This window comes from Rhincodon typus, chromosome 2, assembly GCF_021869965.1.
Source record: "Rhincodon typus isolate 14 chromosome 2, sRhiTyp1.1, whole genome shotgun sequence".
Lineage (NCBI taxonomy): Eukaryota > Metazoa > Chordata > Chondrichthyes > Orectolobiformes > Rhincodontidae > Rhincodon > Rhincodon typus.
In genome coordinates, this window is record NC_063333.1 from 19,232,813 (window position 1) to 19,257,393 (window position 24,581).

Consider the following 24,581-nt stretch of genomic DNA (forward strand, 5'->3'; position numbering starts at 1 on the left):
GAACAAACTGTGGTTAAGGGTTGGGTGTTCAAGAAGATGTCAAATGGAATATTTTTTAAAAATGCATTGGCAGATTCTTACCAATACTGACATGGGAGAAATGGCTAAAAAAAAAAAATTTGTTTCCTTCTGAGACAAATCAAGAATTCCTATAAGCACATGCTGGTATTTTTTTATAGCTACATTCTGTGCAGTTTTGGTTATATAAAATTTCTAACATGTCTACAGTACAGCAGTTAAATCTTCAATTAGCATTCCCATAAAGCAGAAGTCACTGCACCGAATCATCTGGTTTGTGTGTATGCTGTATATCTGATTTAATGTTTAGTTTGTTTAGCTATTTCAATAAGATTGCCTTAATTCAACTGGTAGCATTCATATCCAAATCAGATTTCGGAATATAATTTGATTTCAAGTCAATAGTGAAAAAAAGTCACTTCATTATTTAAGATGCTGTCTGTCAAATGACACAGTAAGTGGAGGGCATTTCTGTTCTTCAAGCAGCTGTAAAATATTATTGTTTCAGAATTCAAAAAAAAATAGAATCTCGTATTCCGGTTAAACTCGCTCTCCACTCCCCGCTCCCCCCCCCCCCGCCGCCTCTGTGCCTGTTCTTGCCCACTCTCGGCTCCCTGTTTGCTTTGGGCAGTTCCCTCGTGCTTGTGTGCGAGTGGTGGAGGAGCTGAAAACTTAAGGTGCCAATTAAGTGGGTTACTTTGACCTGGATGGTATTAAGCTTCATGAGAGTTGTTGCAGCTATTTGCAACCACGTGATGGAAAACAGTTTATCTCACTGACTTGTTCCTTGTTGCTTGGGAGTCAGATGAGTTAATTACTAAGCATTTCCAGCCCCTTAATCTGCTTTTGTTGCCCCTTTGTTTATGTCGCTGGGTCAATTCAGTTTTTTTGGTCAATGGTGATCCTCAGGATGTTAAGGACAGTGGATTCAGCAATGGTAATAGCTTTCAGTTTCAAGGTGTTGGTTAGCTTCACTTGCTGGACATGGCTATTGTCAGGCAGAGAAATAACTTGCTATTTCAGTTTGGGCTTGATTGCTGTTCACGACTTGTTGCAAATGGGTGTGGACTGCTGTTACCTGAAAAGCTGCTCATGGAACTGAAGACAGTGTAACCAGTCTCATGCATGACCTTTCTGATGGACAAAATGTTAGGATACAACTGAAGATGGCTAATCCAAGGACACTACTGTGTAGAACTCACTTAGTGACATTCTAGGGCTGAGGTGATTGGCCTCAATCAACACAAAAAAAAATGATCTTTTGAAAGTGGGTTTGGAGATCCCTTGCAAGAGAAGGGAATCTGAGACCAATGACATAATAGCTGAAACAGCCTTTACAGCTGGTGGAGCAGAAACAACTAGAATTGAGGTGCATGGATATTAGGGAAGTGGATCTGGAGGAAATCAGAGTTAGGATGCGTGTGAGGTCTTGACACAAATTTAAAATGCTGATCCAGAAAAAATTGGTAGCTCCAGAAAACTGCTAAATTCAAAATTTTCATGAACCCAAAACAAACATTGAAGAATTGCAGTCTTAATCCTTTCTGTTCATTATCCTTCCATGAAGTAATTTTGTATTAAAACTTGAAGCATTTTCACGCCATCCTGAAGTCCAGAGAGACACATGCAGCAACAAATACAGATTTCTTTTTGCAGTGAGAAATTTTGAAACATAGGCATACAGTATGGAAACAGACCTTTCGGTCCAAATCATCCACGCTGACCCAAGTTTCCCAAACTAAACTAGTCCCACTTGCTTGAGTTTGGCCCATATCCCTAAAAACCTTTCCTATTCATGTAACTGTCCAAATGTCTTTTAAAAAGTTGCAACTGTACCTGCAACTACCACTTCCTCTGGCAGTTCATTCCACAAATGAAACACCCTCTGTGAAAAATGTTGCCCTCCAATCCCTTTTAAAATCTTTCTCCTCTCACCTTAAAAAATATGTTCTCTAGTTTTGAATAACCCCAGCCTAGGGGGAAAGAAACATTCTAAAGAGCAAATGTTTGCAATAAAAGAGATATAAATACTTCTGCCAATCCTGTGTTGTGCTCAATGATGTTCATTGCAAAACAGGAATGTAAATAATGTACTGAAAGCTTATTAGCTGCTGTCTTAGTTTAGGAGTGTTTATAGCTGCCAGAGGAAGTAAGATATCAGTGCAACTGTCAATGCTCGATTAAGATAATTAGCTTTTTGTGGACTAATTACACAAGGACAGGATGTGAGGTTTCAAGAACATTGCTGCTGCTGAATTGGGATGTATGCATTTATTGCTGCAAATAACCTGCCTCCCTGGGTAATAACCACTGATTTTAAATGCATCATCACACTACTAGTGTTTACTAGTGAACTCTTTGTAAAGGTGTTTACTGAAGTGGAGAAAGCAAGACCATGGCTGTAATTGTATGAGCACAGCTGCCATTTCCTGTGGAATGCCTAGCTCTAAATCAGCAATTTTACAGAGAATCAGCACAGTAGAATGGCCCAAAATCCTTCATTATAAACTTATTTATAGTCTTCAATTAATTGGCCATGAGTCACTACATTTTTCACCTACTTTGTCCTTTTCCTGCTTTTTATATAGCAAAAATGTTATTTTACAAAAGAATTTTGTTTTTTTTCGTTAGATCTTTCAACTTTATTAGTATTGATTTTGGTCATTTAAGGATGTAGGTATTTGTATCAAAACAATTCGGTTTTCTAATCTAATATCTCCTTATATGGCTTGGTGTCCTGCTTTATTTCAATTACTTCTAGAAGCACCGGAGGTCCTATAAACATAAGTTGTGAATTTCAAGAGCCCCTTGATTAGCATCCTATGCCTCTATCGTTCAGTATTTCTTGTCCTTTAAGGCACATATCCCCCCCTATTGGCAATCACTGTAAGTCAATATGAAGTGAATCAATAGACAGGGATTGATTTCCAGAGGGCAGTCCAAAACCCCTCTGGTATAAAAATAGCAAGTATTGGAAATAAACAGCCTGTAAGCTACTAAACCGAGAAGAATCAAGTTAATATTTCAATTCTTCAGAGCTTGAAACCACATGAGTATGGTAATTAACAAGCAACAAAATGGAAGAGTTTGAGAGAACACCAGTAAACTCAGGAATGCTGATTCTTACTTTGAAACAGTGGTACTTGTATATAATGGAGGAGAGGGCAGTTGTAATGATCAAACAATAGAGTCAAATCATGATGGAAAGATTTGAATTTTTAAAAAGCTGTAAACTCTTAAATTTCTAACTTCTCCTGGTACTGATGAAAGGTAAGCCATTTAACACTGCTTTGTCCCCAATAGGTGTTGCCTAACATGCTGAATATTACCATCATTTTCTGTCTTTATTTCTTTAAAAGATGACATGTTTTGGCTGCCATGAGTTGCAAGTAGTCAAAATCATTGTTTTCTCGCTAGAGTATGAATGGAATTCAACCTACATTCTATTGCTTTGTGATGCTCGATTTTTGGTGTTTGGGTGTACTGTACGTTTTGAATTTAGTTTTATTTATTTAAGTTCCAGTAGGTCTCAGAAGTTAAGTCATTGGTTGAATTGGAGAAAACTGTGAAATGGGGAAGATTACTTGTACTTCTCCTAGAAGTTTGTACATTTGCTTGATAATTTTAAACTGATTTTGAATATTTTGCATTGTCGTGACTTGGCTCTTTATGCCACAATAATTGAGTGTGAGGTTGTTTTGGCAAGTTCTGTAATAAGTGATCAAGCCTAAAGTTGAGGTCTTGTCACAAGAGCCACTTGCTGCTCCTCTCATAACTAGCTGTGCAAACAGCATTTTAAACTTTACTCTTCAATGTTTTTAATATGTTACTCGGCAGTGTTATAACTGTTGCTTTCCATTGCTTCGGTGCTAAAAATGTACTATGTACAAAATCATTTTTGTGTATTCAGTACAAAGGGAGTAAATCGAATTTGGGTCCGGTACCAAATTTGGTGTTGAATTGAAAAGGATTTACATGTCTTTACTGGTAGAGTTTCCCGATCAACAAATGACGACATTTTTTTAAAATTTGCATCTACATAGGTTTAGAAAAGTACATCAATATAAGTAACAATAAGCTGAGTGGGGCAGGAAGAGATAAATTTGTTCGGTGATAGTGCATCAGAGAGTAAGGTCTTGGATAGCAGTAGAAAAATAATTTGTCACTTTACCTGAATGTTTGGAGCATCTACAATATGAAGCATGAACTAGAGGCACAAATAGATATAAATGTTTCAGATATAATCACCATAAAAGGACATTTTCATTCATTCATGGAATATTGATGCCGCTGGCTAAGCCAGCATCTATTGCCCATTGCTAATTGCCCTGGAATTGTGTGGCTTGCTAGGCCATTTCAGAAGGCAGTTAAGCAACAGCTGTTTTGCTGTGGATCTGGAATAGCATGTAAGCCGATCAAGAAAGCCCAGCAAATCTCCCTCCCTAGAGGACACTACTGAACCAGGTGGGTTTTTATGACAATCAACAGTGGTTACATCATAATCATTTTGTTAGTTTTTTAATTGCAGATTTTTGTGGAATTCAGATTTCACCATCTGCTGTGATGGGATTCAAGCACAAATTCCCAGAGGATGAGAATATGGAGTTCTGAATTTCAAGTCCAGTGAGGTTATTACTGCCACTGCCTCCCCATAAACAAGTAAACAAATTTGGAAATAAATATTCCAGAGTATATAACATATTTTGAAAAGATAAGAATGAAAAATGAGGAGCGACAGTGATAGGGAATGATATGGAAGGACTTTAGTGAGTAGGTATCTTGGCCCTGACAATCAGGAGATAGAACCAGTATGGGTAGAAATCAGAAATAGCAAGGGGCAGAAAAAGTTGAAGGGAATTGTTTATAGGACCCCTTTACAGTAGTTCTCCTGTTCAGTGCAGTAACAAGAAATTACTGGAGCTTCTAACTAGGACATTACAATTGCGGAGAATTTTTAATCCTGGTAGAGACTGGGGAAAATGAAATTGGCAAATGCAATGTGAAAACTAAGTTGTGGAAAGCGTTTGTGACAGTTGCCTGAAACAATATGTTGTGGAACCAAGTGTAACTAAAACTATTTTAGATCTAATATTGTGGAATGAGATAAAGTTAATTAATAATTTCATTGGGAAAAAATCCACTAGGAAATAGCGATCATAATATTGTTTAATTTCATGTCACGAATGTAAGGCATTGTGTTTCAGATGCCATCCGATTGGTCAAACTACCAGTGTTGAAGTAAAACACTCTTGTATTTTAACTATAGTTAAAATACAAACAGCAGAATGAAGAATTGGAATGACCTAACTCTACTGGAAAACTTAAAGTTATAAATTATTCAATACTAAACAGCAACTGTTCCAATATAGTAACATCCCATAAACACACCCTTGGCAAAGGCAAATTCAGTAAAATAGATTGTCTCACATGCAGTTCCCCAGTCCAGGTACAAAGAATATCAAACTTAAGCTTTTTTTGTTGCAGGGCGAGATGTGTAGTGGCCTCCAAATCCCAACAGCTACTGAAAGCTGAACTAAAATCCTGTTTCTGTGTGAGCTTGACCCCACCTCCTCTTGTTCCTTCTATTGTTCCAAATTTAAAAGAAAAGAGTCCCAGACCTCAAGGTGTTTACTTTATTCGCTTGGAACAGACCGCTCACCACCTCTGTCTCAAATTCTCTTTTTTAAAAAAAGGGCAAAGTACACCTCTCCAAACCATAGTGATGTCACAGTCGCATATGAAAACAACATACTTGAAACACAAAACAGATCTTAGTCAGTTACCAAGGTATGAGGTAGGCTCAGTCGGTTTGGCTAAACCATCTAAAAGGTATGAAGTTAAATAAGCAGTGAGAAACATTTTAAAGAAAATTCAAAATAGTTCAACCAAAATACATTTCATTGAAAAACCAAAACTTAGTGAGAAGTAACCATCTCTAGTCTCTTTTGGAAGCCAAAGAACACAATAGTTACAAAGAGGCTTCTAATGTTGCCAAGGTTAATAAGACTGGGCACTTGGAGCATTTTAAAAATCAGCAAAGGATCACCAATAGCCTGATAAGAGGGGAAAAATGTGTAAACTAACCAGGAATTTAAAAACACATTGTAAGACCTTTCATTAGTGTATTAGGAGGAAGGCAGTCATAAAACAATTACAAATAAATTGTCATGGGGAATTGGCAGATGTTGAACAAATATTTTGGCTGTTGGGACAGTAGAAGACACCTACTAGGAACCAGAAATAGAGGTGAATACAAGCAAATTAAGGCAATTAATGTCTGCAGAGAAAAATGCTAGGCAAGCTTAAGGAACTCAAGTCTTTTACAAGTTGAGTGCTTACAACTTGAGTTTCAAAAGAGAGCAGCTGCAATTGTGTAAGCTCTGGCAATGATTTACATAACTCTCAATTCTGGAATGATCCCAGAAGATTGGAAGTTAGCAGAAGTAACATTAGTGTTTTGGTGCAAGCTGAGTGGCACAAATAGGTTTCTGAATAAAAGGCATTTGACTTGCACTCCTTACAATAACTCACAAGAATACCAATGTAAAGGGAAAGCAACATTTATATCCTATAAAAGGAAGATGCTAACTGGTTGGCAAGTGGACTCCGGTGGAAGTGTTGCCATGGAAAATTTACCAGTTAGCTTATGACTGGTAGTTAATAGCCAAGTTTTGTTTAAATTTGAAATGAGGTAGGTTGACTGATTTAGTTGAGGCGTTGTCTTGAGCAATGAGCCGGAGATAGTGTCACCTATTTTTAGTGGGTTGAAACAGGTGCGGTGTGTGTACATGTTCATTTTGTCAGTAAAATCAGAGCTCTGTATATGAATATGTCACTTCCGGAAAGTGCAAGTGTGTGACGCTGAGAGCCCAACTTAATCCTAAACTGTCTTTTATGAGCAATACTGCAATGTAGTAATGCCTTTTAAGAAAGGAAGGAGAAAGAAAAATATGAACTATAGGCCATTTTACCTGACACATTTCCTCAAATCTATTTTAGGTAAGTTGTAACAATCCCTTTTAAGAAAAACACAGTTAAAACAAGTAAACGTAAGGAAGGGCAATTCTATTTGGTGTACATGTTAACTTGATTGAGAATGTAACTGATGGGGTGGTTAATGGACAACCTGGAAATGGAGTGTACTTGCATTTCGAAAAGGGATTTGAAAGGTGCCTCACAAAAGATCAATAAACAAAATATGGACTCATGGAATGTTTCATGATATATTAGCATGGACAGAGGATTGGTTAATAGGATGCAGAGAATAGAGAAAAATGGGACAGTTTCTTGTTAGCATGCTGTGACTAGTGAATAATGCAAGGATTAGGGGTGGACCTTGGCTATTTACAATCTCTATTAATGACTTGGAGTCAAGTATGACAGTTTGCTAACAATCCAAAACTGTGGGAATGCAAGCATTGAGGAGGACACAGAAGCTGAAAAGTGATCATGACCGATTTAAGTAAGTGGACCAAAATGACAGATGGAGTATATATAAGTCTATATACTTGGACCTCCAAAGAATGGGAGGTGATCTCTTTCAAACATTCAGGATCACGAAGTGGCTTGCCAGGATTGATACTTGGTTTCTCCCAGCCGGAAAATTTAGAGCAAGAGGGCACAGTTTCAGGATGAGTGGTAATGAAATTTCTTGACTCAATGCTCTGGATCTTCTGGAGTTCTCTACACTGGAAAGTTGTGGATCTGCTGTCATTGAATCTGACTCGGGTGCAGATTTTTAACTCCCAGGATCAGGATCCGGATCGGAATCGTGGACAGCAGGAGGGAAAGTAGGGATGAAGCCCATGATCAGTCACGGTTATAATGAATGACAGGGTAGGGTTGACAGGCCATATAACGATTGTTCTTATTTTTGATTTTTGTTCTGTTCTGATCATTTCACTGGTAACTGAGGTTATGCATGCTGCTGTGCAGAGGGACCTTGGTATCCTTGTGCATGAATCACAGAAGCTTGGTTTGCAGGTACAACAGGTCATGAAGAAGGGAGGTCAGGGAGGACAAAAAGCAGGAGGTCATGTTGCAGCTGTATAGCATACTGGTGAGACCCCTCCATCCACGCCCCCGCCCCCCACTGGTGTACTTAATGCAGTTTTGGTCTCCTTACTTGAGAAGGGATGCACTGGCACTGGAGGGGATGCAGAGGAGATTGACGAGGTTGATTCCAGAGTTGAGAGGATTGGTTTATGAGGAGAGGCTGAATAGACTGGGATTATATTCATTGGAATTTAGAAGAATAAGGGGGCATCTTATAGAAAGATATAAAATTATGAAGGAAATAGATAAGATAGAAGCAGGGAGGTTGTTTCCACTGGCGGGTGAAACTAGAACCAGAGGGCATAGCCTCAAGATTAGGGGGATCAGATTTAGGACTGAATTGAGAAGGAACTTCTTTACCCAGAGGGTTCCGAATTCCCTGGCCGGTGAAGTAGTTGAGGCTTCCTCATTTCATGTTTTTAAAGCTAAGATTTTTTTTGAACAGTAAAAGAATTAGGGTTATGGTGAGAGGGTGGGTAAGCAGAACTGAGGCCATGAAAAGATCTTATTGAATGGCAGAGCAGGCTCAAAGTGCCAGATGGCCTATTCCTGCTCCTGATTCTTGTGTTCTTATGCTCGATGCTTAGTTCCAACAAGTTTATTCTGATGTTTGCTGGAATATTTTTCTGAAATTGTTGCGAACGTATTGTTGACAATAATTGTGTTTCCCCTATATTGCTTGAGACAGATTTGAGACTTCATGCATTTAATGTGAAGTCAAAGTCTCAAAGCCTTTTTTGTTTGCAAGTATATACTTTAGTCATGAAATATCTAAAACTCCATTCAAAATCACTCCAAGTTTAGACATTCTGGAAGAAGCAAAGTACAATTTCTCTCCATTGAGCATGTTGCACTCTTGGGTGTCTCAGTTCATTTCCAATACATGTGACATATACCAGATATGTTCCAGAACAAGCGTATAGCCTGAAGTGTTGTACAAGTTTCCAGCCTCTTGGTAAACCCTGGTTGAAAGGTTTTAGATAGTGGCATTTCTCGCTGCATTTTTGTGGCTTTAATGTGTTGTTTAGAATCAGTGATCTCCTTTTCCCACAGACCTTAAGGCATTAAGTGGTCAAAGGTGTTTTCTCAATGCAAACCTTTGCATGAAAGTCAGATAATACAGCAAGGTCCAACTGTTTAGCAGCAGGTGGGACCTCAACACAAGCTTGACAGGGATGACTATCCTAAACAGTGGAGGCCCTGTGCATACACTGTCACCATCTTCTGCTCTGATTGTTGTTGCTCCATAGACACAGGAGCATCTGCGACCTGTTTGAATTGGTTTTGGAAACCAAGGTAAACAAAGGCAAGAACAAAATTCTGTTCTTGAGGAACAGGGCCAACCAGTCCTTGCCTCCTTCACTGTCTGGATGAATTATCTGGAAGTGCTGGGAATATGGTTTGAAGCTTGTGGTAAAAATTGGGAGGAGCATGTTGCCAAGGTAAGGCAAAACTTGACATATGGGAGCATTGTTGCCTCTCCATTATGGTTAAGAACCTGGTCTCATCAGGTGTGAGGTGCTCTTGGTGTTGGTATACAAGGTGCAAGTCTGGTCCATTCCCTGATCTTGGGCTTGAATGGTCATGTGAGCCATCTTCTACTTTACCTGGAGGTCAAAAATAGATAACATCTGCAGCGCCACCATGTACAAAACTCTGAATGAAGGGAGGGGTAAAAACATACCCAGCATTGTCCTCAACTTGATGGCTACCTTTGTGTATGGCTGCATAAGCTGTGTGTGTGCAAACACCAAGTTACACCGAAGACTTTTTTTGATGACCCTTTCCACTTTTGAAGATGTGCCGTTTTGGCGATTGCTAAACTGAGATGTTGCAGACCTTTTGTTTTGGAATGATATGCTTCTATTTGAAAGAAAAGTGTGCACTCAATGACCTGATGCATTCTGCCTTTCTAAAAGGAAACTTATTTCTGTTCTTCTTTGTCATGGATCACCTTGTAGCTAGTCAACAGCCCAATCTTTTTTCTTTTCTACACTTGTTTGTGAAAGCACTGAACTGTTCACCTGAGGGTCTTTTACAAAGACCTGATTTAAGTACATGTAAATAAACTTCCAGATAATCCATCACTAATCATTGAGATCATCGAATATGAAACTGAAACATTCATTTCCCTCGACTCCCAATATAGAAACAAACTTAAAACTATACATGGTTCTGTCCCCTTTAGAACCCAAGTTTCCAAATAATAAAATATCTTTAACCTTCACAAGTTTTTCTACATCAGTCATGAAGCCTTAAACTCTTTCCCTTCACCCAATGAATTATTTTAAATGCTACAAAACCAGTTATGTTCCTTTGCACTTGCCATTTGATATATGTAAGTGTTAGAACCAAGTATAAACTATGTTGAATTTTCCAAGACATTGAACAGGAAAATGTGTTGTCATTTACTGATCCAAACAGAGAGATGAAGGAAATAAGGAATTGCTAAAATTTGGAACAAAAATGGATATTGTTGGAGAAACCCAGCAGGTCTGGCAGCATCTATGATGTGAAGGCAGAGTTAATGTTTTGGGTCCAGTGATCCTTGTTCAGAACTGACCTGAAACATTAATTCTGCTTTCTCCCCACAGGTACTACCAGACATGCTGAGTTTCTCCAGCAATTTCTGTTTCTCTTTCAGATTCCAGCACCTGCAGTTTTTTGGTTTTTTTTTTTTTTTGTTTGAACCAAATCATGCATTTCAATACAAGTAGCAATGTGCAAATGATGCACTTACAAAATTACATCTTGGAAGAATTTTATTTTCTAGTTAAGGAAGTAAACATGGCTTTAAAAATGCCATTACTGTCCTCAAATATATTGAAGAGCTTTACAGATGTCGAATTATTGAAACCTGTTTTTCATACCCCTTGTGATGTTCCAAAATTTAAATTTTCATGAAAGAAATACTTGTCAACTTTTTAACTTGCCCCTTTTCAATATATTGCAAAATGTGTTTTTGAATATTGTACTCCCTGCTTTTTTGAGAAAACAATGATTTGCTATTGTAAGCTGTCATGTATAGTGGATGATTATGTTGATGGTGCACTGAACAAAAGTTTTAACTTCAGAAATTTAGGAATAGCATACTGTCTTAATCTGGGCATGTTGCTTAAAATTTTTATGGTTGCTTCCAGACTTCTGTATAGTTTGGCTTTCAACGCAAGATTCATGCGACATCTTTGGAATTTGATCACCTCTGTCACAACGAAAATGATCACCGGGTAAGAATATAGATCTGCATGTCCAGCAATCTTCACTGTTGAGCATCTTTGAACAGAGCATTGTTTAATGTTACCAGTTATGCTGACGAGCACTTACGTCACACGTGATGAGTAGTTATTTCTTATTTAAAAGATTGGATGAATTATTAGACTAGAGGTACAGTGGTAAATTAGTAGTAGGAAATATTTAAAAAAAAAAAAAAAACAGTTTTCAACAAACAACTCGAGAAAGATCTTTTCATGGTTTACTCTGGAAGTTAGATAGCATTGAATTAAAAGAGGCTTTTAATGTTGTAACAACTATTGACGAGCAGGAAGAACAAGTTGTGTTGCGTTCCCTGGTTTTGGTATTAGGACAGTTGTTCTTGCTGATAAATATTAGTGATTAGTTTGCAGATGACCCTAAACCTAGAGGACTTGTAAACAGTGAGGAGGATAGTGTGGAACTCCAAAAGGACATTGACAAATTGGAGGAGTGGGCAGATAGGTGACAGATGAGGTGATATGTCTTGATTGGAAGAATATTGAAAGAATAATTTGGGATGCATTCTAAACGGACTGCAGGAGCAGAGAGAGTTGGGTGTAAATGTGCTCGGATGGGAGGGCTGCTTGAGAGAGCGATTCTTACAGCATTCTAAAGTATCCTCGGTTTTATTGGTAGAGGCATAGAGCATAAGAGCAGGGAGATGATGTTCAACTTGTTTAAGACACTTTGTTAGACATCAATTGGAGTATTGTGTACATTTTTGGAAGGATGGGAACGCGCTGGAGAAAGTCCAGAAGAGATTTAGACGAATGGTTCCAGAGAGACTTCACTTACGAGAATAGATTGAAGTTGCGATTTTTCTCCTTTGAGAAATTCTCTTAAGAGGCTAAGAAGAGATCTGATAGAGGATTTCAAACTCAAGTGGGCTGGATACATGCAACATACAGGAACCCTATTCTGAACTTTATTACTTTCCCTGTTACAGTGAATTCACCTTGGTATTTCCTGCATTTGTGCTATCTATTTCCTCTAATAGTCCTCTGTGGTATTATCTTCTTATTCCTACATCCCTGCTTAGTTCTTTGAAACCCTGCCCAAAAGCATTAGCAAGTTATCTCATGAGATAATTGGACCCAGCTCTGTTTAGGTGCGATCCATCTGGGCTGTACAAGTCCTGTCTCTTCAAAAGTGATATTCTAAAACCTGAAACCTTCCCTTGTGTACTTTTTCTACCCATGTATTCATCTTTATTCCCCTCTTTCTAAACTCGTGCAGAATACTGCGAGTTATCTGGAGATTTCTATCATTGAGCTCATGCTTGCTAATTTCTTACCTAACATCCCTTTTGCTATTTGTTGGTACCAATATGAGCAATGACTGCTGACTGTTCACTGTTCCTCTTTGGTACTCTGTAGTCGTTCCGTGACCTTGGCACCAAGGAGGTAAATAGCATCTTGGATTTATGTCTGACTGCAGAAATGCCTGACAGTTTCCTAGCTGTCCTATCGCGGTTGCTCTTGCCGTCTTTTTCATGTCTCTCTTTACAGCTGAGCTAACTGGTGCCGTGGACCTGACATTTGCTGTACTCCCCACATGAATATCACTTTGATCTGTATTCAGAACTGAAAATTGGTTCAAGATGGGATGCACTTGGAGGACTTCGATCCCACCTGACTGTTCCTTATTGACTATCTGGTGATCACCTGTTTCTCCCCCCTCCTCACATTGTCTTAGCCAAGGCATTACCATATCTGTAGATGCACAAAGACCTCAACCTCACAAATGTGTTGCACCGATGCCAGCAGGTGCTGAAGCTCTGGAACACTGAACTTCAACTGCTGCAGCTAATTTCTGTGTGAGCAGTTTCCTATGAAAATAGTTATCCAGGATGCAAATCCATTCCGACTTGGAGCAGAATTTCCACTCCAGGGACTGGAACTGCTCTGCTATTGTGCTATCTCTTTAGTAATACTTGCTACTTAATAATTAGATTCACATCCATTTAGTTCTTATATGCTGATGTCACTTACTTATAGGGAGATAAACTGAAATGTTTCACTTAACGTAAAACTGGGAAACACTTAGATAAAAAGTATATTGGAATTTGGCAGGTGTAACCATTGCTATCGAAGAAAACATAGCAAGAAAACAGGGAATGTTAGGTAATGACTAGTGTTCATTCTTAAGGAGATAGAAACAATGCACTTAGAAAATCATAGTTCGGTTAGTCAAAATACTTTCACACATTTGTGTTTGACAATTTTAAGCTTTTTGAGGGTGTAACCAGTATGGTACATAGAGAGGAACCAGAAAATGTATCTCTGCAAATGCAAAAGGCATTTGGGAAAGATGACAAAAATAAATATGCAAGGTGAGGGCTCATGGAATTTGGATTAATAGGTTGGGTGGAGGAGTGTTTTCGAGTTGGTACGCTTGCAAGCTGGCATGCTGTGATTAGTGGAGTGCCACAAGAATCAGTGTGGCACCGCAACTCTTTGGAATCCATTTCTGATTTGGATGAAGGCATGTGATATAATATTTCAAGCTTGCTGAAGATTCCAATCAAATGTAAGCTGAGGAAGACATAAACAAGGCTGCATTGAGACCTAGATAGGGTCAGTGAGTGGGTAATGAGCTGGCAGATTGGTTTCAATGTGTGGAAGTGAAAGGTTATTAACTTTGGCAGCCAGAGCAGAAAAGCAGTATATTTTTTTAAAATGAATGAAAATTTGTAACTGTTGATCTTCAGAGGTGCTTATATGTACTTGTACAATGAACACTCAGCACACAGGTACAGCAAGCAACTAGGAAGGCAAATGTTGTGTTGGCCTGAATTGCAAAGGGATTGTTTGTACCAACATAAGGTCTTGTTACAGTTTATATCTGGCTTTATTGGGATCATATCTGGAAAACTGAGATGCTTTAGTTTCCATAGTTGAGACAGGATATGCTTGCCTTGGAGGCAATACAGTGATGGTTTGTTTGTTGAATTCTGAAAGCAGACATTTGAATTGTGATGAGAGGCTGAGTAAATTGGTTCTATATAATCTGGAATTTGGGGAAAAAAAGAGAAGTGATCTTTTTGAAACCTGCAAGCCTCTGAAGAGGCTTGAAAGGTAGACATTGAGAAATTCTTTCTCCTGGCTGGGGAATCTAGAAAATAAGGGACAAAAATTCATGGTGAGGGCTTGATTTCTTTGAAATAAGAGGTGAAGTTTCTTTACTTTATGATTAGACATGCTCTGCAACAGTGTATCCACATTCCAGGAGAAATTTTTCTTGCCTGGAGGAATTAAAGAAAATGGGTAGTGGGCAGAAAAGTATATTTGAGCCAGAAAATCTGCTATGGTCATGTTGAAAGGCAGAGCCTGGTCAAGAGGTTGTATGGTTTATATCAGGCTTCTGTTTCTTCTTTATAGCACTTGCGATTTGTAAATCTTTCAGGAGTATTGGTAAGCGAAAATTTGACAAGCATCAGGGAGCTATTAGGACAAGTATACAAGGAGCTTCTCAAAGGAGAAAGTAGTAGTAGATAGGGCAGAGAGGTTTAGGCAAGAAAGGACAGCTGCCAGTGGTGGGGCAGTAGCAATTGGTGATATGCAAGACCAGATTTGTGATGTTGTCAAGATCAGTTGCATGAAAATTGATCAGTTGGAAGTTGCACATGTATGGAGAGGTAGAGCCATGATTCGTGTTGACTTGTCCCCTTGTCTTGTTATTATTTCTTGCAGTTTAAAAGCCCAACTGATCTCTCTTTGTTCTGTGCACGACAGAATTGATCCCCCTCAAGCTTATGTGAAATCAGTACAATGAATATCAATTAATGCACGCCAGTGAGGTATTCGATGGATGAAATTGATATGTAAGAGGGAAAATTTATTTGCATCACAAACCTTATCTTGGACTAGCACCATTTATTGACTTTGTTCATTATCATCAGTGGCTCAAACATAAATGCTAGTCATCATTATTGTATGTTTGCTCACTGCACGACGCAGGTTTTTTCTCTCCACTGGTCACCTGGTTTCCACCACACAATTTCAAGCACTGTGACCATTTGTTGCTTTGCTTATGAAAGGCCAGACTTTCTGATCATAGCATTTAGGAGTTCAGTGTCACCCCAAACTTGAATTCAAGTTCAATAAAATTTATGACATTACCATTCTTGTGAAGCACAAAAGTTCTAGAAACCAGAATGGTACGCATAATACACTTGAGTTTTGGTTTGGCTTTTAATCTATCTTGAATTGATTGGACAAAATCTTTGAATTTAATGTCCTTGCTGCTCAGACTTGGGAATGGGAAGAAGAATGATTCTCTGAAAGGCTAAATCATTACTAGCCATTTAAGGGAATCTCATTAAATCATCCACTCATTGCCCTGGCATGCTCCCAGATTACCACATCCATTCTTAATGGGAGCTCTGCCCTATTAATTAACATGTAATTTTATTCATTAAAAAATTCTCTATCAAATGTTCTGAATCAAATGACACTATGGATAAATTTAACTTGTAACCATTCTTTTTGATTGCTATACATTCTACAAAAAGAGGTGTCACTAACCAGATCTGTGCTTCATTTTTGTCAAGTTTACGTAAGAGCGAGACAAAATGGAAGAGAGTGTGTTCTCGAAGGGTCCTCAAAGACTATTGGCATAACTATTGCTTTCTATATCAGAGGAAATGTGGCCTTTATATTTAAATACTTCCATACCATTTAATGGGATTTTTATACTGGGAGTATTTGCTTAAAGGACAGACTTGTCTGAACAATAATGCATTGCCCATTCTGTGGTGTTTCTGTAGTGGAATAATTTGAAGTAGAGGAGAGGCAAAGGTCACATGGCACACCTTTGTAGCAAGCTACCCAGAAGGGTCCTGACCCGAAACGTCAACTTTCCTGCACCTCTGATGCTGCTGGCCTACTGTGCTCCTCCAGCTCCACAATGTTACCTCTGACTCCAGCATCAGCAGTTCTTACTATCTCTATGCATGTATTGCTTTCTTTTCTCTATTTGTATTTTCTTCCATGTAAGTGAGCAAGGTAATTGTACACTATTTCAATAAATATTATAGAAAAGATATTTTCTTGATAAAAATATTTGTGCCTCACTTTGATTTGTGTATATAGTTAAGTGAAGAGAGATTGATATCTGAAGTATCATCCATAGTTAACTTCATTCACGTTTGCATTTTATGTATCTATGTAAATTTTGAAAACATGCTTGATTATTTTCTGAAGTTAGTTTAGTAATGCTATATTTCTTTGTATCTAAGGTCAATGGTCTCATTACTTCAACTGATCTCTCGAGGATCTCCAATGTCACTTGAGGACTCGCATCGGATCATACCTCTCTTTTACCTCTTCAGCTCCCTCTTTAGCCATTCCCTTATTTCGGTACATGACAATGAATTCTTTGGAGAGCAGACTGAAGGAGGTAACATTAGCAAGCAGAACCTTGTTGCTGAAAGTAGATACGTTGTGTTGGCTTTCCACCACTTTGGTGCTAAAATGCTCTAAAATATTTATACACGTCCATTGCTATGAAAGAGTTTTATTCAGTGACATTATGCAATATTTGGGAGAGCTGACTGTGATGCCGTTATGTTATCTGGGGAGTTGTAAACCAGTTCTTGCCTCTGCCTCTTCTCTTGCCCTGCCTGCTCCCCCAGCAAAAAAAAATGAATTGATTGGATGACTTTGGAGGAACAGGTGAGGATGACTGGGCCTAAGACACTAAGCTGAGCAATCTGTAGGGGCTCTCGTGCATTCGTAGAGTCCCTGCCTCTGAGCCAGGAGGCTCAGGTTTGAATGCCCCCACCCAAATGTGTATTATGACGTCCCTCGGCGGTCTGATTTTAAAAATACATTAAAAATAAATAGCCTAAGGAACATACAGTTGATGCCCTGGGCCTGGGTAATTGGTTTTTGACTGCCATAACCATCTTCCTTTGTGTTAGGCATACTCCAACTAGTGGAGAGTTTAGCTAGTTGTAGTTGATTTCAGTTTTCTAAGGTTTGCTGCCTTGATGTCAAAAGCAGTCACTTTTACCTCATTTGTTAAATTAAGCCTTTTTGTCTAAGTTCGGACCAAGGTGCAATGAAGTCTGGAACTGAGTGATTCTGGCTCACCCTAAATTTAGTACCATTGAATAAGTTATTACAGTGAAAGTCGTGCTTCAGGAAATGCTCTCCGAATCCTTAAAGACTCGTGTGAAAACATTTTTCCTCCTGTCATTTCTTTTGCCAGTCATTGTAGATCTTTGGTTGAAGCTTCGGTCATTGGAAACATTTTCCCTACAAAACCCTTCATGATTTTAAGCACTTCTATCACTTTGGCTTAGGGTCTTCTCTACTCCAAGGAGAGCCATATTGCAGGAAAATCGTTAAACAAATTATGTTGAACAATTCTGTAAAGAATAAAAATGAAAAATGTCCAAATGCATGCAAAAAAAATCAACTTTTAAGGACAATGTAAGATTTTTTTTTTTGCTGAAAGTAAAAACACAGGGTCTGCATCACCATAATGTCGCAATTCTGCTTTCTTAGGTGTGGGTCAGCAGCCACCGACAATGATGCCGTTCACTTTAAGCGAGTTAGTGACATTATCCCGTTGTCTTCGGGATGCTTGCCTTGGAATAATTCATCTGGCATATCCAGAAACCAAGCCAGAGGTTCGGGAGGAGTACATGGTGGCATTTAAGAGCATTGGCGTGCGGACCAATACTGAAATGCAACAGCGAATTGAAGCAGAGAGAAAAAGATGGATTCAGCTTTTTAAGGTGTGTGTTGGAGAGTAGTAAGTTATAAAGAATACTTCCTTACATGTTTATGTCACAACTTCTAATTTGTTCTCAGTCAAATCTTAAACCTAACAAATAATTTTAAAGATAGTGGGAACTGCTGATGCTGGAGGTTCTGAGATAACAAGGTGTAGTGCTCGATGAACACAGCAGGTCGAGCAGAAATGCCTGAAGAAGGGTCCAGACCTGAAACGTCAGCTTTCCTGCTCCTCAGATGCTGCTTGGCCTGCTGTATTTATCCAGCTCTACACCTTGTTATCTTAAATAATTTTAAATTAATGTTAAAATGTTTCATTCTGTGTCATAACAGATTCATTAAGCATTCAACAAAGTTCCTCACTGTAGACTGGCTGGCAAGGTTAAATCATGTGGAATACAGGAAGCACTCTCCCTTTGGATACAGAACTGGCTTGAAGGTAGAAGAGAGGGTAGTGGTGGCTTTTCAGACTGGAGGCCTGTGACCAGCAGTGTGCCACAACGATTGGTGCTGGGTCCACTGCCTTTCGTCATCTATATAAATGATTTGGATGTGAACATGGGAGGTATGGTTAGTAAGTTAACAGATGACACCAAAATTGGAGGTGTAGTGGACAGCAAAGAAGGTTACCTCCGAGTACAACGGGATCTTGATCAGATGGGCCAATGGGGCCAGGAGTAGCAGATGGAATTTAATTTAGATAAATGTGAGGGGCTGCATTTTGGAAAGCAAATCAGGATAGGAATTATACACTTAATGGTAAGGTCCTAGGGGGTGTTGCTGAACAGAGAGACCTTGGAGTGCAGGTTCATAGTTCCTTGAAAGTGGAGTCGCAGGTAGACAGGATAGTGAAGAAGGTGTTTGGTATGCTTGCCTTTATTGGTCAGTGCATTGAGTACAGGAGTTGGGATGTCATGTTGCAGGACATTGGCTCGGCCACTTTTTTGGAATACTGTGTGAATTTCTGGTCTCCTTGCTGTAGGAAGGATGTTGTGAAAGTTGAAAGGGTTCAGAAAAGATTTACAAGGATGTTGCCAGGGCTGGGGGGAAAGAGGCTGAATAGGCCAGCGCTGTTTTCCCTGGAGTGTTGGAGGCTGTGAGGGGTGACCTTACAGAAGTTTGTTAAATCACGAGGGGCATGGGTAGGGTGTGTAGACAAGGTCTTGTCCCAGGGTGGGCAAGTCCAAAACTAGAAGGTATCTTACAGGTTTAAGGTGAGAGGGGAAACATTTAAAACGGATCTAACGGCCAACTTTTTCATACAGAGGGAGGTGCGTGTACGGAGTGAGCTGCCAGAGGAAGTGGTAGAGGCTGGTGCAGTTAGAACATTTAAAAGGCATCTGGATGGAAGGGTTTAGATGGATATGGGCCAAATGCTAGCAATTGGACTAGATTTATTTAGGATATTTGATCGGCATGGATGAGTTGGACTGAAGGGTCTGTTTCCGTGCTGTACGTCTCAATGACTCTTATAAAATTACATACTGAGGCTGTATTGATTTATTTAAACTCCCTTAGAGTATTTCTCCGAGTTCTGTCTGCTCAGTTCAAGCCAACCAATTCCTCAAATGCATATTTTTGTTTGAAAAATTTAGATAGTCATCCCACAGGAAAAGAAGCTACCTCCAAATAGTCTGTTTAGTTTTAATAAGCCTTAGCTATGCCATAAATATGCCACATATTTTAAAGGTGAGGTATTTTTCACTTCAGAAAATACTATCTAAATAAGTGTGTCAGATATTAGGGTTTATTACAATTGTAAGCCACAAACTTAAATGATTTATTAAAATTATAATTTACTATTTATTAATTTTGAGCAGAAATTAACAAGAAATACACTTTGTGGATGTGTATAATTGTATGACAGGCTATCAAAAGTGTAACATCAAACCTAAAATAATCCAGTTTGATGTCATGTATAACTATTCAAGAAACTCTATGAATATCAATAAATATTCGATAAAATGTCCAACAATATCTAAGAATAGAATATCTGTCAACATCTGAAGTTGTTTTATCTAAGACTGATAGGAGAAATACATTTTTAGAATTTCTAAATGAGTGTCCCTAATAATGCTGAAATTTCAGTGAACAGGTTTTATTTTTGTTGTTTGGACTGCTCTGTTGGGTGGTAGCCCTCTGTGTAGGTTCCTCCCACTTTCGTGTGATGCTGAATCATTTAAGATTATTTCTTAATTATTCAGTGAAGATTCCTTTGTGAAATTCAGCTTTTATCTAGTCATTTATTTTGTTTTGTTTGTATGTTGGTATTCCTTCAACCTCTCCTTTTTATTTTTTTCAATCTAAAACCTTTGACAAAGGATTTTTTTAGTAAAGATGTTTCTTTCTTTAATCTGAATGTTCCTTTCAACTCTTCCATATTCTTACAATCTGAAAATAATCCTTTGTTAAAGGATGTTTAATTTCTTTACCTTCTCTTGGTTTCAAATGGTTTTCACGTGACAATGATCATTGCCAGTCTTATCAGTTGGATGGTTCCAATATTCCTCCTATGAATAAATATTTTGTTTTCATTCCCAGATGTGATATTACTATATGTCTTTCCAGGCCTCCTTTACAGTGGTTAAACTATCGTTTAGACATTTTTTTATCAGTTGCGTCTTAATATTAGGAATAACATTCGTGTCTTATCTAATTAATTACTTATTTCTCAATCAGGCTTGTATTTCTAACCAGATATTGGTACAGTTAAAATGCCAAAATGCTGAACCACAAAATGCCTGATTCCTTACGTACACCAACAGGTGAGAAACAGTAACTGCAAGGTACTTTCCTTCTGAAAAGGGCAAACAGAAGGGTGATCTGGTCGTCATCTCTGATGTATGTCTTATATTAACTATTTCAGGATTGGCTGAAGTTGGGAAGTCCCTAGTTAAGAAGCAAAATGCATTCATGTGAAAAGTGCAAAATTCAGCTTAGGTACAGGAGTTGATTGTTTGCCCATTCTGCCATTTTGAATAGAACGTAACTCTGTTTACCCTCTGTTTCTGTAATGAAATTTAAATGTCCTTTAGAAGATTTATCAGTATCAATGCAATTGATAGTCAAGTGACAGTATCAGCAATCAATACGCAAATATTAATTTACTCAACTCATGCTCATAGAACGTCACCTCTGAAACATATTTCATGTGGAAGAACTTGTGTTCTAAAAGGTAAATTTCTGGTCATTTTATCCTCCTGGAAAGATATGATTATCATTCAAGTAACTCATATATTTTGCTAAGGCATGATGATAGAATCTGGTCTGAACTATAACCTGTGTAAAATTCAATGAATACTAATCTGTGCACATCCTATATATGACCACACTGCTGATGAGCATTTGCAATGTGCTGTAATTTTCATACAGCATTATGAAGGTCTGTAAAATATTTTTTTAAAGTATTAAATCAAGAAATTTGCTTCTTCTTTGCAGTGTTATTTCTCTAATTACTAACAATTTATACAAAGTTAATTTTTTAATGGATAATCAGGAGTTTTCATTATTTCAATTTTGTTCAATTTCTTTTACATAAAAATATCACAACACTTTCTCTCAACCACTTACTTTCTATAGGGTATATTTTTGTCAAATTTTACTGCTGCAAACTCAAATCCATTAAGATTTATGTTCTAACCTCTTAAATCAGAACATGATGGAATATTTAAGTACTCCATTATGGTTAAATTGTTTTTGCACTAAATTGGTGAATTCACCTATAGTTATGAAGTTGTAGATACTCTTAAATCATTCTGTTCAGACGTTTGTGACACGTTGGAGCAGGTGGGATTTGAACCCAGATCTTCTGGTCTAGAGTCAAAGGCAATACCCCTGCAACACAAGCCCGAGTTATAAAGACGTGGACCAAATACAATCTGAGCAGAAAGTCTACGTGATTCTTTATCGACAGTCATTAAATCATAGTTTTCTTGGAGATGCTAAGATGTATTAAATGTGGTAAACTTCACATTGATATTTTATCGGGAAAAGAACGCTTGTGCGATTAAATTTTGTTGAATTGCTCTATTTTCTGTCATTCCTATAATAATTTTTTATACTAAGGAATAAATCTTCATGATGCAAAGAAGTTAGTAACTGTAAGGTTACATAGAAGCTATATGTAAAACATTTTAAAATTTAGATTTGAACATTAAAGATTTCTGTTCATTTCGTAAGCATTGGTACCACTTGGAAGTTGTTTTGTGAACAGCCTTGCCTCACAGCAATGAATGCCTAAATAACTTTTTTTACGATTGTTGAGGTAGAGGTAATTGCTAAAATATCGGAGAATCCCTGAGCTGCTTTGTTTCATTTTCCATGATATTTGTTAATGATAAAATGCACTCTGAAGCAAAATACAATCGAAACAAAAGCTTGTAAATTTAGAAAAACTATTAGATAAATGGTATCTGTGCAGGAAGAGGACTTGAAGGCTATAGTTTATCAAATTCACTTGGGTTAGGTTTGTCAATGCATGGCATCAGTTAGTGTATCAGTATTATCTGGAAAAATGCCTTCAAAACTATGGCCTTGAGAACGTAGCAGTTTGCTGTGGATATTTTTGTGATGTGATGGTGGCATAGCCTGTTTTGCATAGAATCCAGTTTAAACTTTGTTTAAATGAATTGTTAGTCCCAGATAGCAGACTGCAAGTTTCACTGATACAATTTTCTTTATTTCCTCTTAAAACATGAGTATTGAAGTTTTAAAGTAATACCCCTCTGGTGCTCGGGTTGCAATCAGCTGACTTTACACAGATTAGAGAACACTTCTGCCTGCCTGCCCGCCTCCCCACCATGCTTCCACAATTCTAACTTGTTTACCCACATGTTCAGTATATTATTGCAACACTGCACATTGGGTGGCTCGAGCTGAATGAATAACTCACAATGAGTTAGAAGTGAGAGAGCAGAACTACTTTACTATCACAAACTGCTAATTGGCATTCCATCATCTTTTAGGAACCAAGGTCTGTCTCCAGAACAGAATATGCACTTAATCTGAGCCCAACCTATATAACGTGTTTTGAATAAAGGCAAAATACTGTTGGTGCTAGAAATCTAAAACCAACACTGAGAATGCTGGAATAACTCTGGCAGTATATGTGGAGAGGAAAATAGAATTAACGTTGCTGAAGAAAAGTCACACCAGACTCAAAGCCAACACTTTCTGTCTTCACAGTTGCTGCCAGACTTGCTCAGTTTTTCCAGCGTTGTGTTTTTTCCAAAGCACGCTTCAATTGGAGGATAATCAGCAATTGAGATCAAAAGAATTTGAGACAGGAGTAAAAGAAATGAAATTGAGTCAATTTGTAATTGGGCCACCTTATTGTTGGATTCTATGCTAAGTCAGTGTTAGAAATGTATGACTTTTTATTGGAAAATATATTGTACATGACGTGGAACAGGAAATGATAGTCACCTGAAGCAGCTCACTTGGCGTAAGCATAAAGGAAACGCATTTCCCAAATTGAATATTAGATTTATAGTTTTATTTCTCAATGACCCATAACACACTAATGTTCAGTGCAAGTCATCAACTATCTCTGTTAGTCCTTTGTCACCACCTTTTCTCGGATCAGAACAAAGCTATCTATTTAATTGAAAGAAGTTAATTGAATGAAAATGATCAACTAAGCTTGTATTAATATTGCTAATGGAAGATTCTGCTTGGCCGTGTTTGGAAAGAGATGTCATGCTGGAGTTTTGCAAGCACCCGTTAATGCCTGCACTTAACCTGATGGGCTAATTAAGGAATGCTTATTCATTCTACAAGTCAGGGATAGCTGCTATTCAAACCAATCAGCTTTTTCTTTATAATGTATTGCACTTAAAGCAAGCTGTTAGTGCTGGCAGGGATAGTAACTGATGATGTTTTGATTGAGATGAATACAGTGTTAATATATTAGTAAATTTAAAGTTATAATTGGGGAGACTGTTGAATCATTAGCAAAATAACTTCTTGTTTTTGACTAATTTTAGTCAATTTATTTCAAGTAATTAAGTCAGAGTTCAATTTGATTTACAGCTGGTTCCTAACTTAATGCTGCTTTCTGCTTGGGAACAGCCTGTTCTTTTAAGTTTTACAGTTATCATTTAAATCAACTGAGAAATCACTTGGACATAATCCTGTTATTTGATGTAAATGTGGACTGTATGCTTTGCATGTGCAGAGATGCTGCAAGTTGCTTGCTAATTGACATCGTCAGGCATTGAGAGACAATGTCATGATTTGTCATTTAAGTGACAAGATAATATCCAAATCAGAATGAGGTGGAATATTAGTTTGATATTATTTCTTTCTTTCAGATAGAAGCACTTATGTTTCAAATACTGGTTTAACCACAACTCTTTCCCAGTACGTATGCTGCTTGAGTTGCCCTACAAAGTCTCATTAATCCAGTGATTTGTTCTTAACAAAAAAGTGTTCAGAATTTGAATCCTGGTGTAGAGCTGGATGAACACAGCAGGCCAAGCAGCATCAGAGGAGCAGGAAAGCTGACGTTTTGGC

The 24,581-nt window shown here is 38.0% G+C and overlaps 1 protein-coding gene across 1 annotated transcript in view; it reads left to right on the plus strand.

Moving 5' to 3' along the window:
- Positions 1-24,581, plus strand: part of ube3c (ubiquitin protein ligase E3C) — a 111,999-nt gene that overhangs the window by 63,190 nt on the left and 24,228 nt on the right. Inside the window, exons 11-13 of the mRNA XM_048606079.1 lie at positions 11,214-11,300; positions 16,565-16,725; positions 17,838-18,070. Of these exons, the coding sequence (XP_048462036.1) occupies positions 11,214-11,300; positions 16,565-16,725; positions 17,838-18,070 (481 nt within the window). The remainder of the gene's footprint in view (positions 1-11,213; positions 11,301-16,564; positions 16,726-17,837; positions 18,071-24,581) is intronic.